Source organism: Rissa tridactyla, chromosome 4 (assembly GCF_028500815.1).
Source record: "Rissa tridactyla isolate bRisTri1 chromosome 4, bRisTri1.patW.cur.20221130, whole genome shotgun sequence".
In the NCBI taxonomy this organism is placed as follows: Eukaryota; Metazoa; Chordata; class Aves; order Charadriiformes; family Laridae; genus Rissa; species Rissa tridactyla.
This window is the reverse complement of record NC_071469.1, coordinates 70,155,025-70,170,417: the sequence shown is the minus strand read 5'-3', so window position 1 is coordinate 70,170,417 and position 15,393 is coordinate 70,155,025. Positions and strand designations below refer to the sequence as shown.

At 44.2% G+C, this 15,393-nt stretch overlaps 1 protein-coding gene across 2 annotated transcripts; it reads right to left on the bottom strand.

The window, feature by feature from the left end:
* Positions 1-1,967: 1,967 nt before the first annotated feature.
* PSMC6 (proteasome 26S subunit, ATPase 6) lies at positions 1,968-14,397 on the bottom strand. Of its 2 annotated transcripts, XM_054199966.1 has the most exons (14): positions 14,243-14,397; positions 13,354-13,433; positions 12,967-13,006; positions 12,696-12,748; positions 9,172-9,239; positions 8,612-8,726; positions 7,580-7,667; positions 7,355-7,416; positions 7,136-7,259; positions 6,721-6,782; positions 5,560-5,680; positions 5,389-5,469; positions 3,351-3,422; positions 1,968-2,462 (listed from the first exon to the last, which is right to left on the bottom strand). In XM_054199966.1, the coding sequence occupies exons 1-14, from the start codon at positions 14,367-14,369 to the stop codon at positions 2,344-2,346; spliced, it is 1,212 nt and encodes a 403-aa protein (XP_054055941.1). In that variant the 5' UTR covers positions 14,370-14,397; the 3' UTR covers positions 1,968-2,343. The 2 variants fall into 2 exon arrangements, with proteins under 2 accessions (XP_054055941.1, XP_054055942.1); XM_054199967.1 differs by lacking the exons at positions 1,968-2,462; positions 3,351-3,422 and adding an exon at positions 3,429-4,742.
* Between the last annotated feature and the right edge of the window lie 996 nt (positions 14,398-15,393).

Here is a 15,393-nt window from a genome sequence, read left to right as displayed (position 1 = left end):
CGCGCCCGCCGCGGCCGTTGAGGGCGGGGCCGTGGCGCCAACGGCCGCGCGCGCGCTCTCCCGTCACACAGCCCCATTCCACCCCAGACTGCGCCCATCGCGCCCCCAGTTCCTTAATTAACTGGCGGCCAAACCCCAATTAGAAGCTTTAAATCAACCCCTCGACGCGTCGCCACGGAGGTTCCAGCTTCTCCCGCGCCCCGACAGCGCCTCACATCCCCTTCTCTCTTCCGCCACGTCGGGGCCTTCTCCTCGCCTCGCCCCCCTGTCTTCCTCCTCACACGCTTCTATTTGGGCGGGCACCTGCCCAAACTGCTTCATCCACCATCAAAAAGACGCCACCTGCCATTTCGAAACAGGCCCAGACTTTGGGGCAGAAAACGATTTTTCCGCGTTTTAAGGTTTCCTGCTCCCACACTCCACTGGACTCTTAGGATATCGCCCCAAACTATTTCAACATTTTGTTCCTTTTCCCCCTTGAGAAACCTTCGACAACCACGTTTCAGCAACCTGCAGTTTCCTTCCAGTGGAAGATGAAAAAACATAGAATGGTTTGGGTTGGAAGGGTGCCACCCCCTGGCACCCAGTGCCACCCCCTGCCCTGGGCAGGGACACCTCCCACCAGACCAGGTTGCTCCAAGCCCCGTCCAACCTGGCCTTGAACACCTCCAGGGATGGGGCAGCCACAGCTTCTCTGGGCAACCTGGGCCAGGGGCTCACCACCCCCATCATAAATAATTTCTTCCTCAGATCTCATCTAAATCTCCCCTCTTTCAGCTTAAAACCATTCCTACTCGTCCTATCACTCCACTCCCCGATCAAGACTCCCTCCCCATCTCTCCTGTGGGCCAAAAATGAAAAAAAAAGTAAAACTGCAGCCCCCAGCTCCAGCAGCCATCAGGAATGGGAACAGGGACAGGTGCTGGTAGCCTTCACTTATGGCCTGAACTTCAAAAAATGAGCTATCACCACTCCCAGGGCTTCAGGAAACAGTTTTGCCATATTTTACCCTTCTCCAAGGTAATGCCAGCAGCTCAGCTCGCCATTTACATCACTGTAGTGCTCAGAAACTGACTTTTATTTAATTTTTTAATTGTTCCAAGCACACCGGCTGCAGCCCCGTACAAGTGTTGCTTGTACGAATGTGGGCTATGGTAAACTAAAACTGAGATTTGCACCCTTACACAATCCCAATGGGAAGTTTTCATACTAACCAGAAGAAAGGACCATAACAACCATTAGCCACATAACCATGAAAATATTGTTGCCTGGCCTGTTGCAACTCTTTTACACCTTACGCTACCTGTTCTGTCTCACAGTGATGGGGAAAGAAATACAACCACAGCTGTTAAAACTGCCAGGGAGATGCTGTTAAGTGGTGCATTTCCTGGCAAATCTAGAGTTAATTTAATGTACTTGCCTGTCGGCTGAGCACGCCCAGAGTAATCCAATTAGGATCCAATTAGGCCAGAAGTACAGTCTAGCACACTACTGGCCCGGTCCAACACTTAGCCAAGTTGCACAGTGCAGCGGGTGGATCTGCACACACACCCCTCGGGGCAAAACTGATCGGAAAAACAAAAATAAGGCACATCATGCCGAAATCACAACTTTTATCTGTCACATCGGTAGCAGCTTCTCCACCTCCACTCAGATGTTTTTGTCTCAAAACTCTCATTCAGGACAGGAGTTATCCCAGCATAAGGGAAAACAGCGACTATTCTGAAAGACTTAATTATCGCAAGAAGTCAACAAATGTTAGCTAAGCTAAATCCTCGTCCCGGACTTGAACAGGGAAAGAGTAAATACCACATGTCTCTCCTCTGTCTGAGGGAAAGGCTGCCGCCGGTTGGTATGTAAGGCACAGGACTCCAGTGCAATCCCTACGCCAGAGAACAGTCGCTCTTCAAATTCTGGAGACGCATAATTCAACTCTCTTCAAGAGTTACAGAAGAGGTACACCAAGATAAGCAGATTTAAACAAGTTTTATTCATAAACTGTTTGGGGGAAGGAAATTTACTGATATAAAAAAAAAGGCAAGAAACAAACTGACTTTCTTAAAGGTTTTCTAACCCATTCAGGCACATTTATAAATTCACACCGTAACTGCTAAGAGAACACATCTCCACACATTTTACTTAACCTGGGCCATAATGAATATTGTATTTCAGAATGGTACAGAAAACACATTTCTGTAGCCAACTTGCAACTAGTGTTACCAAATTACTAGCTACATGTTACACAAACACCTTACAATAATAATCAAGAGGTACATTATTTCTGTCTTTTTATACATTAGCCCAGGACGACGTGTGCAGTCAATCACAAATTATACAGTTAAATTACACAGGTTTGTAGTCAAGCTTGGACTCCAGCTTCTTAGAATCAGCCACTTTCCTAACAGCTTTCATGAAGTCTTCCTGAACTACAAAGTCGTGATCGGCACGGATCGCAAACATACCTGTGACAAACAATTTAACAGCAAGAGTAAGCTGGTGCTCCTCGCAGCAACAGTACAAAGACAGTAAATAAAATTCACTCAAATTGAAGTGAAAACGGATCCAAGTTAACACTGTCTGCATGTAGACTTCTACATGCAACTCTTGGATGTCAGGAAGAAGAGTAAGCTTCGATGAGGCCACCTTTCTGAACTCACTAAGAAATGTGTAACTTGTTTTAAAAACTACGGGTGTGTTGTTACTGAGTTACTCAGCCTACCCCGGTAGGCAAACCCCTAAGCATACAATGAATTTGTAACGTGGAAAAAGCATAAAATAGTATTAACTCTCCAGTCACCAAGGTACTAAGAGACTTGGATTCTCTGCAAAAAGGAGAAAAACGGGTGTTATGGCTGTTTGCAGAAGGCATCTAGTTCTTCTGAGATAATATGACAGATGTCACGACACTCAGCCAAACTCAGGTTTACCCTCAGACCCGATAAGAGACTTGTCTGTCACCTCAAAGGGAGGATGTAAAGAATCAAGTTCTGCCTGACCGTATAGGTCATAAGGAAACTTGGAAGAAAAGAGATTTTGTTCAAGTTGTTCCATCAAGCTTCAGGGCATATCAGTGTACTGCTGCTTACGCTTCACAGTCCAGACACGCGTGACATGCTGCGAAATATGCAACTGTTTTGGCATTTTGCTACTGTCCAGATGCTAACATTTCCATTAAGTAAATGCTATCCGGCCCTTAAGAAAGGAATACAAAGAAGCGAGCACCACTTGTTTCAGCAAAACATTTTTCACCCCCCAATTTTAATCCATTCACAGAAGTATCGGAGAAAACAGCTCAAACGTTTAGCATTTACCAAGACTTAGCACAAGGAAATTAAGAGTTAAGAAAATACCTGCTTCAGTACAGACATTTCTCAAGTCTGCTCCATTAAAGCCATCTGAAAGCTTCACAATTGCTTCATAATCTAGTCATAAAACATGAATGCCAATTAGAAATAAATTCACACTTCCCATTATGGATGCCAAAGAAACACGTATCCAGCTAACAAAGAAACGCTTTCCTTTGATTTCAGTGCAAATAGATAGCTGCCCACTAGAATGACAAATTAGCTGAAATCAGCTATATTACCTCTTTCATTAAAACAGAAGTGTATGGCAGCCAAAAGCTCACATAATCTAATTAAATCGCAAAGTTACTAACTTGAGGTTACAAGCATCAACATGAAATGCAAGAAGAGCTACATCAAGGCAATCTTCTAATCATCATTTGAATGATGTAAAAAACCAGAAAACTTATCTCCAAGTGATCATAACTCAGTCCCTTTCCGCTTATAACAACTGCATCTACTAAAGGCACTTGATGTCTTGATATATTAAGCCTGATATTTTATGTGCATATATTTACTAAAAAAGTGGCTATGGTTATCAATTTCTAAAACACTCTGCCTGTTGAGCCTCCAGCAAGTTCCAATTTTTGCAAGGCTGCTTATTTAAAAAAAAAAAAAAGATCAACTTTCTGTAAAACTTTTCATACAGAAGGTTAAGTGTTTTGAAATTTAAAACATTTGAACTGAAAGTTTTTATCTTAAGAATCCCAAAAACCCTAGAGATTAGAAATTATTCAACTTTAATTCCATGTAGCACAGTGTGCTATAAACAAGTCTCCCTGTAATTGGAAAGTAAAAAAAAAAAATAAATAAGCAAGGGGACTAAGCAATGCTGAACATTGTAAGGTTTGTAAGTTTAGAGTGTTCAGTAGACTCCAGCTGGAAAATCTCATGCTGCAAGCTGGAACAGGTCGTTATTTTAGGGTTTCAATGCAATTCACACCCCACCTTGCTAAGTTCTGGGCTTCCTTCAAGGATCTCAAAGCTGAGCAGCACAGTCTTCCCACGCCACGTGCAGAAATTTAGCTAGTACCCATCTAATACCTCACCTTGCTAAATGGTGCAAAGGAACGATCTACCTGCTTCCACTCCAGTGCCCCAAGATAGGGGAAAAAGGACAAAGCACTTTACCTCGGGTTCATGATTTGCTTTGGAACTTCTCTATCTTAGACTACAGTTGCATGAATGTTTAAGCCAACGTTGCTACTAAGAAAGGTAATCCTCATCCCTCTTGCCCTCCTCCCGCTCCCAACCTCCCCCCATGGAGCTGCAGCTGTTTATGCAAGCCAGATGGTGAAGGAGATCAGTTCCACCATCCCCATCCTGCTGCCGGGCCGCATGAATAGCTCCTGTCAGCACAGAGGCGGGGGCGGTGCCAGCTGGGTCTGCCGGGCCTTACTGAAATAAAAGGCAGCCAACGTAGTTTTAAAGGCAAATCACAATTACATTTCACTTGAGGAAAGCTCTGTGTCACCGCGAAAACTAAGACTCTAGCCAGCTTAGAGTAACACAGTCATTAAATGAGCCTTCCCCATTTTATCTGATAGATACTTCTCCTCCTGACGCCCTGGAGAGAGCTCTCTACACCACTAACCAAAGACAAGCTTTGTTTCAGACAACAAGGTTTTCGTTATGCCACCTCTGAACTCCAAAGCGAATTTCTCCATGACTTTTAAAGATTCCTTATTGTTTTCAAACTTCTGCACTGGGGAGGCGGGGGGGGGGGGGCGGCTAATGAAAATGCTGTCTACTTGCACTAAGCTATTGCTTTAGAAACAGGAAACTACCTGATGAGAATCATGTAAATTTTCCAGTTTACAACTGTGCTCCAAGGGTTTATATTCATTTTTCCTTTGCAAAGGAATACTTAGCAACAATTCAATCAGGATGCATTAAAAAAAAAAACCCAAGCAAAATTCCAAGAGAGGGGAAGTTGTGTGGCCAGTGTAATGGTAGGAATTACAAGGGCAGAGTCATCCTAACAACTCACCCTCTTCACATTTTTCCAAAGAGAAGTAGGATGTGCAGGGAGCTTCCTACTTACCTATTTCACCATGTTTAGTGATAGGACCTGCGTGAATCTTCAAAATGTCTAATCTGGCTTGTTCATTTGGTAGATCAATATCTAGAAAGAATTACAGCTTCAATAAAAACAGAAAACCACAATGCATATGGATAACAGCCTCCTTCCAGCCACTGTAAAGCAGGAACTCACGGATTTTTCTATCCAGTCTCCCAGGCCGCAGAAGCGCCGGATCCAGCGTGTCTGGTCTGTTAGTAGCCATGATCATTTTAACTCTGTGCAGAGTATCGAATCCATCCATCTGATTCAATAACTAACAGAAAACAGAAGTTTGTTTTTAAAGAACCCAAAACCCTCCTAGCACAATCTATTTGTACTTATTGTCTGCATAAATATTTTCAGCACGATATAAAAGTGGTACAGATGAATCAGTGATAAAATGCTCCAAGCCTTCTAATGGAAGGGCACAGCTCCCTGCATATCCTGTAAGCAATAAAGGAGAGCTTAAGAGAGACACTGAAAATGCTTTGCCCAGAGAAAAAGATACTGAGCAAAGCAGAGCTCAAACGTGAAAGACTCAGCTAAAACAATGAGGCAATGAAAACGGTGCAAATACTAAAGGAGACGGTGGCTGGCTGACACATTTTGAATGTATTGCACCAAGTCCAGGACATTCAAATTAGACTTGGAGAACAGCCTCTAGAATACTAATACGCGCATACGAAGACATTTCATTGTGAAGATTCAAAGTACTTGCTCTTTGGTCACAGTGATTTAATTCTTTATATAAGGCAGACACATTCTTTTGAACCGGGCAAACTGTTTGCAAACATAGGCCAATGAAGTTTCCCATTAGCTTCAGAATTCTTAACTGTCGCCAGCAGTTTTTAAATTCTCTTCACACAACCCACTTTACCAGAGCAATTAGTACAGAAACAAAGAAATACAACTACTTCTCCTCCTGGTTTTGAAAAAAAAAAAAAAAATCTAACAGTTCTAAAATTTTCTAGAGTAAGTCTCTTTGGGACTAAAAGAGACAAGCTCCACTTTCCCCCCTTTAAGAAAGAGAGGGCCCTCCAAACCTTCAAGAAGATGCAGTAAACAGCAGCAAAGGCAATAAACAGTAAAAAGAGAAAATACCCCAAATAATTTTAGCAACTTCAAATATTCTTTCAATTAGTCTCCAAGTTGAATTCATGGCTGAGTCATCCAGATGCGCAGCTGTCTTTTGTAAAAGCAGCATCTAGTTTATTGTAGCTTAAGATTATTAACTCAAAAAGTTCTATTAAGCCAGATCATAATGTGACAATCCACATCTGGATTATTATCTAATGCGGAGTGTACAGTACTCACCTCCATCAGAGTCCTCTGAATTTCTCTATCGGCTGAGGTGCCTTCAGAAAAACGGCGACCACCTGCAGCATACCAAACTCGTAAGTTACAGTACTTTATTTTCGCCTCCATGTAAGTCTGAAGACAATCAGGTATCCCTTTTAAACTGGGCAGGAAAGAGGGGTGGTATTTAAGGAGGTAAAGCACAGATTTTAAAAACGCTTTTTCATATAGACAAAAATATCCAAGCCAGATATGAACAGGCATGGTTCTAAACTAGCTGTAATAGATCCAGGAAGCCGAAACACTTGACCCCTTATGCTTCTTCTGAATAAACACGCATGCAATTTCTCTTTTGAGAGGGCAGATTGCAGCTTTATAGCTAATTTCAGTGTTAAAAGGAGACTCCAGCCTTCCTCCAGGCCGTTAGCCTTACCAATAGCATCTATCTCATCCATGAAAATGATACACGGCTGATGATCTCTGGCATAATTGAACATCTCTCTGATCAGTCGAGCACTTTCACCGATGTACTTGTCCACTATCGAACTCGACACCACCTTTTGAAAGGCAGAAGACACGTGAATGAAGAGACCGGAGCGAAAACACATTAAACGTGTGCACGTGCATTAGGGCAAGTGTAAAATTATACTACCTTTAGGAAGTTGCAATCAAGCTGGCTAGCAACAGCTCTGGCCAAAAGTGTTTTCCCTGTACCTGGACAGACAAGAGATTGAAGCTGTTTAACTAGTAACCCAACATCGCATGCTAGCAACTTCAAAAAACAAAAAGAAAGAAAAAAAAAAAAAGAAACAAGCAAGGCTATTGCCACAGTTTGACAGTGACAACTAAGCATTCATTACCCTTTCACAAGACTCACCAGGGGGGCCATAGAGCAAGCAGCCTTTTGGAGGTATAATTCCCACACGCTGGAATAATTCCGGGTTTGTAAGAGGCAATTCTATTACCTGTGAAGAGATAAGATAAACAAACCGAGACTCTGTTTGAGTTTTAAAATCAATCAGCCATCCTCAGAAGCTAATGGTACACCTGCTAGCCTGTTTTCCAGCTACCTGTATTCTCATTTATCCGTGCAGCACATTTAGTATGAGAAACAGTTAAGTAAGAAAACATCAGATTGATCCAATGGATCGATCCACAATCCTGCCCTTGTTCAGCCTTCAGCTCTGCAATAGCTTGTTTCTCTTGATGCTCTTTGCTGAAATCATGTTTTGCTACTTTTACATAGCAGAGCAATTCTAGTAGTTTTTGTGCAAAATTCAAGTTTGATTTCCTGGTTGTCAATCCTAACTATGCCCTCCCACTTGACTTCATGGCTCTCTCTTAGCCTAAAGGGTCTTGGATCCTTCAAACCCTCTTCTTTAGTGGATTTTCTTACTTTAATCTCAACCCAAGCTTCTGTAACAATAGAGGTAAGTTATAACCCAGTTTGAGAATCAGGCTTTGGTGTTGAGAATAACGTTTCTCCGCCACTGCAAGGTGTATTCGCAGTGCACAAGCGATCCCTGCTATTGTCAGCTGGCTCACAGCAGCACCAGCTCGTCTTCAAACACCTGCATTCCTGGGCTGGCTTGCCCAGCCCACAGCACCGAGGCCCAAACTAACAGGGTTCTTCACTATGAGTGCACCAGCACCCTGCAATCACACGGCTTTTCGCCACAAGGGCAATTACAAAGCTGGAAAATACATAAACAACGCTTCAGAAGTTATCTTCTATTACAGGAAAACGTAGTCTAATCTGTACTCTAATCTAAACACTAATCTGACAGGATCCTTTAACAGCCCGTCTCATGATAGTTTAGGACAAACATCATTAAGACATTTTTGCACTGTAGAACTTCCCTCAGAACATATACCACTATTTGATAAGCGTTTTTGAGATACTGGATACCTCACGTAGCTCTCTGATTTGTTCCGACAACCCTCCAATCTCAGAATATGAAACATCTCCTGGATCTTCATGAGACATATTATAAACCAAGGGATCCACTTCCCTTGGCAAATATCTGTAAAAAAAGGAGTTAAGAGTAGACATTTTTTATTGTGCAGACACATTTATAAAGTTATTGCAATAAATTTTAGAGCAAGTATGAAAATGATTTCTTCTCCTCCCACCTTGATAACAAGACAAGTATGTTTGTTGAAAAAACAATAAACCCCAAACCTAGCAAGCTTTTTAGAGTTTTAAACGAAACAAGCAAAAGCTTAAAAAACCTGCAAATGCCGAGTTGTAACTGAATTATCTTTAAGAACAACCAATTTCTTTTTAAACTATCAATAACAAACACATTAAGTCTTCCCTCAAAGTAACCGTCCTTACTTAAGCAGTGCTTTGCTGAAAACACTTACAAAATATTATGAATTATTCAAAGCTTTGTGTGACCTGCTCAGATCACTATTTTTCCTCCTTTATAAGATGAGCAGAAGAGCAGCTGTAGAGCAGAAACCTACCTCATAATAGTCAGAGTGGTCATATCCAGAGCAACTCTTGTCCCCGGCTTCAGCTTACTTTTGTCAAGCTAGTCACAAAGAAGGTATTTCTATTAGAACCACGCTCCAAAACAATGTCTGGTTTTAGCCAAGATGTTTTCTGTAGCTTGCGCTCTTTGCTCAGTCACACACAAGAAGAAAACAAGGCTACAGCTACTTGCCAAGCAGCTCATCTAGTAAACACTGTGTCCCCGTCACCACCATTTTTGGGAATGCTTAAAGTGGGAAAAAGCTGGCCCACTGTTTCCTGGGAGAAGCAATCCAGGAGCTGGCCTAGACCAGCGAACCTGTTGGTCGTCACAACTGGATACCAGCAAAGCTAAACCACACCACAGGAAGAATTTTTATTAACATTGAAATAGATCTTGAACAGCAAGTCATTAACTTACCTCTGCCACTTTTCACAATAATACTATTTTCTAGATTGTAATTTTTTTAAAATTTTTTTTTTTACTGGATTAGCAAGAGATCTAATCCTCCCCTCTGTTCAACACAGGACAGAACCATTCATTTCAAACCAGTAAGCACTCCTCATTTAAGGACATACAGAGCAGCCTGCCCATTTCAGTCTGAACTTGCCCCCCTTCTACTCAATGGCTTTCTCCTTTCTGGACCACTGGAAAGAGTGAAGAGATGTTCCTAACCTATCTTCTCCAAGCCTTCCATCATTTGCACATTGTCACCTATCTTGTTATATCCTCCTGTCTTCAAACTCAGTCATTCCAGTTGTTACTCTTTTGCTATTGTTTATCTCCAATGACCTACTTATCTGCCTCAGCGGTTTTTGTCTGCTTACTCCATTTTTATGAGATTTTTAAACACATTAGCAGTCCTATTCCACTACACCCTGCTAATTTCTGCTGGGATTTAAACTCCTAACTTGTGTTTCTCACTTTCTTTTTAAGAAACCTGGTCTAGGAGAGCAGTTCTTATCTCTCACACAACACAACCTCGCACAACAATCATAAAGATTTCCTCAACACTCTCATTTCTTCTTGTATTCCTTTTTTTTTTTTTTAAAAAAAAAAAGAGATACTCAACCCACATTTGAAGAATATGAAGCCTATTTATTCTGAGCTTTACCGACATGGTACCTGAACAACAGGGATTTCGACAACTGTTTGCAAGCGCTGCCTGAAGCTTCCCAGCGCTGCCACTGAGGGATTTATAAGGTCCCTTGCCCATGTCTCTAGTAGCATTCAGGCTCAAGCTGTCACTCCTCCCTTACTGGGGTCACTAACAAGACCTCTTCCCAGCTGCCTAATGTTAAGAAATCTGTAAAAGCTTGACATTCTATCAGATTCAACATCGCCCAATAGATTTAAGTTATTCTGCAGTGGGAAGAAAACAAAGAGAAACCACTTGACTTTGAATTCCTTAGGAAACACACTTCAGATAGGGAAGTAATTTTGTTTCAATTTAAACAGCCCCTTCCTCAGCAGCACAGCCACAAGGACTTCGATCAAAAACTAGTCCTTCTGGTCTGTGAAACACTCCATGGGAAATTATTTGCCTTGATATTTTGACATTTTGAAAACAATCACGGATACCGTTTTTTAGTCTCGGGTATCAAATCAAGGATCTTTTAAGATCAAAGTGTTTTTACTCAAGAATAAACTCGAAAGTAAACGCTGCACTGCCAGGCTCATCTAAACACGAGCTATTCCTCAGCATTTATCTACGTTTCAACACAGAATCTCAACACTACCTAAGTGGAATTAACTATACTTATGTTCCAGAAAAATATTTTGTTCATTCTGGTGAAAGAAAATAGTGAGTTTGCACCATAACATCTTCAAAGGGATGAAGCTTAAAATTATGTATTTAAAAGAGCATTTCAATACCCGCAATTCTTGCGGATGTTTTATGCAAGTAAAAACACAGTGCATCGGTGTGCTTGAGGAAAGTCATGGATACCTGTATATATACACTACATGAACTAACACACTTAGTGGTACCCACGTTTCCCACACAGTTTGCCCCTTAAAGGAGTAGAAAGGTCCATCTCTACTGAAAAAATACACAATCCATTGACAGAGTCACCACCATAGGAAAATACCAACTGCATGAGTTTTGCTCGCTGCTTACTGCCAAGTATTGTTAATTGTGGCCCTTCACCAGGAATTCCTGACAGCTAGAAACCCCTCCTCCCACCCCTCTCTTGAAATTCTTCAAAGTACAGCGGGCTCCCCGTTCTGCCACTTGCTGTTGCCTCTTGGCTTCTACAGCCACCACACCACCATTACGGAGGAATCGTCTAAACAGAGTTGGTTAACTGTTGTATGTTGGAGTTCCATTACGCTGTTCTTCAATTTAACTTCCACGTACAAACCTTAAGCTGACCCAGAGATTCTGGGTAACGCAAAACATTTGCATGTTAGTCTTGCAAACACATTTTATTTCTTTACATAGAATCAGTAAGAGTTCAAAATTATGTAAAGAACATAAATTTCTCTTCAGAAAGAGGAAAAAGAGACACCTCTAACATCAGTATGACATCTGTGCTTTTTTTACTGAAGGAATTTCCCTCAGTGAAGTCTCACACTTCGTACACTCTTCTTTGCTTCCATTTCTCAAAGTCAGGGATGAGTATAATAAAATCTAACTAGAGATTCACTTTTGCTCCTCCAATGGCTCTGCAGTTGCAGAACACGTTCACTAGTATTGTGGTTCCTACTTAATAGTCAGCTTTGGTAAGGAACAGCCGATCTATGGGTTTTAATTACTGTAAGTGGGTCACAGTCAGTGCTCAATTAACTAACAAGCAGTTTGTAAACCATGAATGCACTACATCCCTTATACTTATTTATAAAAATATGAAGCAGAGAGTACCTCTTAGTGGTTCTTGCTGATTATACCAGAAGATGGATTACGCTGTAAGCAGGAATCTGTAATAGGGTGCCTAACTTCTACAGAATTTGATGTAGGTAAAAAAGGTGTCGTCCTGTGGACCAGAAGTGCCAAGGCTTTTTTTTTTTTTTTTTTTTTTAAAGATCACTGAGGACAAATAAAAATTCCTCAAAGTGTTTAGAACAGGGGCCTTGGCTACCATAATTATTCATTGGAGTACAAAAGCATTAGCACTTAATACATAAAGATATATATAGTTATATAACGTTAAATCTAAAGCTCAGCACTGACAGTAACCATCACATGCTGTGTTTACAACATAGCAAGGGAGACCTTACACAGCTGATTAATTTTCAGAGAGTTCAAAATCAGGCAGAGAGACAGAGCTTCAACTCAACAAAAAGAATAAGCCACAGGCAAGGTACCAGGAATATTCTGGACTGCTTTATTTACACTGGGAAGTTACACTACTACCAGCTACGAAGGCAGAGGGCAAGCAGATACCAGTATAAAAGAGCCATATACGCCTTAAAAAAGAAAATACTTAACCCCACTAAGGGCCCACTTTATGAAAAGCAATGGCAATATTCAAGACCAAAGCAAACTTTTAATGAATATTCAGAGAGATCAGTTACCTGACGACGGCAGCCGACCACATATCTTGGTCCATTTGTAGCCTTCACAATGACTGGAGAGAGAAGATCAAAGCAAAAAAAAAAAAAAATCAAATTTACTTGTTTCACTGCTCTGAATTATGCTTCTGAATTATCCAGTCTATGATATTTTCCTGCCAGTACTCAGATCACCAATACTCTAATTCTTTACTCCCTCAAATCTTTAGCCAGATTTTAACTGCAAAAGCTTATATTCAAGTTTCCAAAGAATGTAACAGTCCGGCATACTCACATTTCTCTTCTGTTAGCTGTTTAAGAACCTCGCCAACAATCTGCAAAAGAATAAATGCAGTATTAGCCTACAGAAAAATTACCATTACAAAACAACATTTAACGTGTTTTAGGACATGGAAGATGACTGTCTCCTTTGAAATTCTTTCCCCTGCTTCACGCTGTTTGCCAGCACTTTAATTTCTGTAACACATCTCTGTCAACCAGGAAAAGTACGGAAAACCTCTCTAACCCATCTGTTTTGTGTGTCTGACAGTTCTGTTTCTGTTAGCTGTACCATCCCCGCTTACTCTCTCTCGACACCAAAAACGGGCTTAAATGCTACTTCCAGGCAAGTTCACTGTCAACCATCACCACAGGCTGCTATGGCCTCGTTTCTCTTATGTACCTGCCCGACGCTCTGCAAGGCTTTCAGATCATTTTCTGATTTTTCATATTGCTTGGTGAGCTCCTTCAGCTGTTCCCTCACTAGAAAAAGAAAAGAAACACAAGATTTTCATAGATTCATAGAATGGTTTGGAAGGGACACCTCCCACCAGACCAGGTCACTCAAAGCCCCGTCCAGCTTGGCCTTGAACAGCTCCAGGGATGGGGCAGCCACAGCTTCTCTGGGCAACCTAGGCCAGGGGCTCACCACCCTCACAGCCAAGAATTTCTTCCTCAGATCTCGTCTAAATCTCCCCTCTTCCAGTTTAAAACCGTTCCCCCTTGTCCCATGGCTCCCCTCCCTGATCCAGAGTCCCTCCCCAGCTTTCCTGGAGCCCCTTTAGGGACTGGAAGGGGCTCCAAGGTCTCCCCGGAGCCTTCTCTTCTCCAGGCTGATCCCCCCCAGCTCTCTCAGCCTGTCCTCACAGCAGAGGGGCTCCAGCCCTCCCAGTATCTCCGGGGCCTCCTCTGGCCCCGCTCCAACAGCTCCGTGTCCTTCTGCTGTTGGTGCCCCAGCGCTGGAGGCAGCACTGCAGGGGGTCTCACAGAGCGGAGCAGAGGGGCAGAATTCCCCCCTCGCCCTGCTGGCCAGGCCAACATTATTTTAACATTCAGTCCAACGAGAACACGGCACCCAGGTCGTTTGCAACGCGGGGCTCTCCCACGGGGAAAGGCGAACGGCCACGGCTGGGCCCGGCCCCCGCCCGCCTGCCCTCCCTCCCCTCAGCCGCCCGCCGGGCCCGGCCAGGCCCATGACGAAGCGCGGACGGCGGCTGGGCTCCCTCAGAGCCCGGCGGGCGCTCAGCGGCGGCGATGCCCGCGGCGGCGGTTCCCCGGGGAGCGGCGCTCACACTCTTTGAGGCGCCCGTCGATCTCCTTGTGCTCCAGCAGCTTCTTGCGGTAATCCTGCAACGCCTTGTCTCTCGGGTCCGCCATGATGAGCAGCCGCCGCTCATAGGGAATGCCGGGAAGGGCCATGGCCGCCGGGGGCAGGGCCGCGCGCCCGCCCCACCCCCCGCCGCGCGCCCCCGCGCCCGCGCCGCAGCGCCCCCTGTCGCCGCGGAGGAGAAGGCATGCGCGGGGCGGGGGTGCGCGCGCATGCGCGGGGCGGCGGGAGCGGGCGTCCGGTTAGGCCTCAGGCGTCGTGAGGGCGTATGCAGGGGGGTCTGGGAGTCCTGGGGGGCAACAGGTTGCCCAAGAGCCAGCCATGTGCCCTTGTGGCCAAGAAGGCCAATGGTCTCCTGGGGCGCATTGAGAAGTGCATGGCCAGCAGGTGGAGGGGGCTCGTCCTCCCCCTCTGCTCTGTCCTGGTGGGGCCACATCTGCTACTGGAGAGAGTCCAGCGGAGGCTACAAAGATGGTCAGGGACTGGAGCATCTCTGTGCTGAGGACAGGCTGAGAGCCCTGGGGCTGTTCAGCCTGGAGAAGAGCAGACAGAGGGGATCTCATCAATGCTCAGCAATATCTACAGGGCGGGTGGCAAGAGGATGGGGCAGGACTCTTCTTGGTGCCCAGTGACAGGACAAGGGGCAATGGGCACAGACTGGAACAGGGGAAACTCCATCTCAACATGAGGAAAAACTTCTTTCCTCTGAGGGTCCAAAGCACTGGAAGAGGCTGCCCAGACAGGTGGTGGAGTCTCCTGCTCTGGAGACATTCCAAACCCGCCTGGACTCGTTCCTGTCCAGCCTCCTCTGGGTGACCCTGCTTTGGCAGGGGGTTGGACGAGATGATCTCCAGAGGTCCCTTCCAACCCCTGCCAGTCTGGGATTCTCTGTTTGTATAGCTGTGCACCACTGTGTCTGGCACAAGGAACAGCCAGACCGAGCTGTCTTAGGAGCCCCCCAAGGGCTCCTCTCCTCAGTCATGGCACCAGGGTTTCCTGTTCAGAGGTGGCTCCCACGGGGTTAGAACCATGCAATAATTTAGGTTGGAAAAGACCTTTACGATCATCAAGTCCAACTGAAAACCTAACACTGCCAAGTCCACCAAACCCATTCCT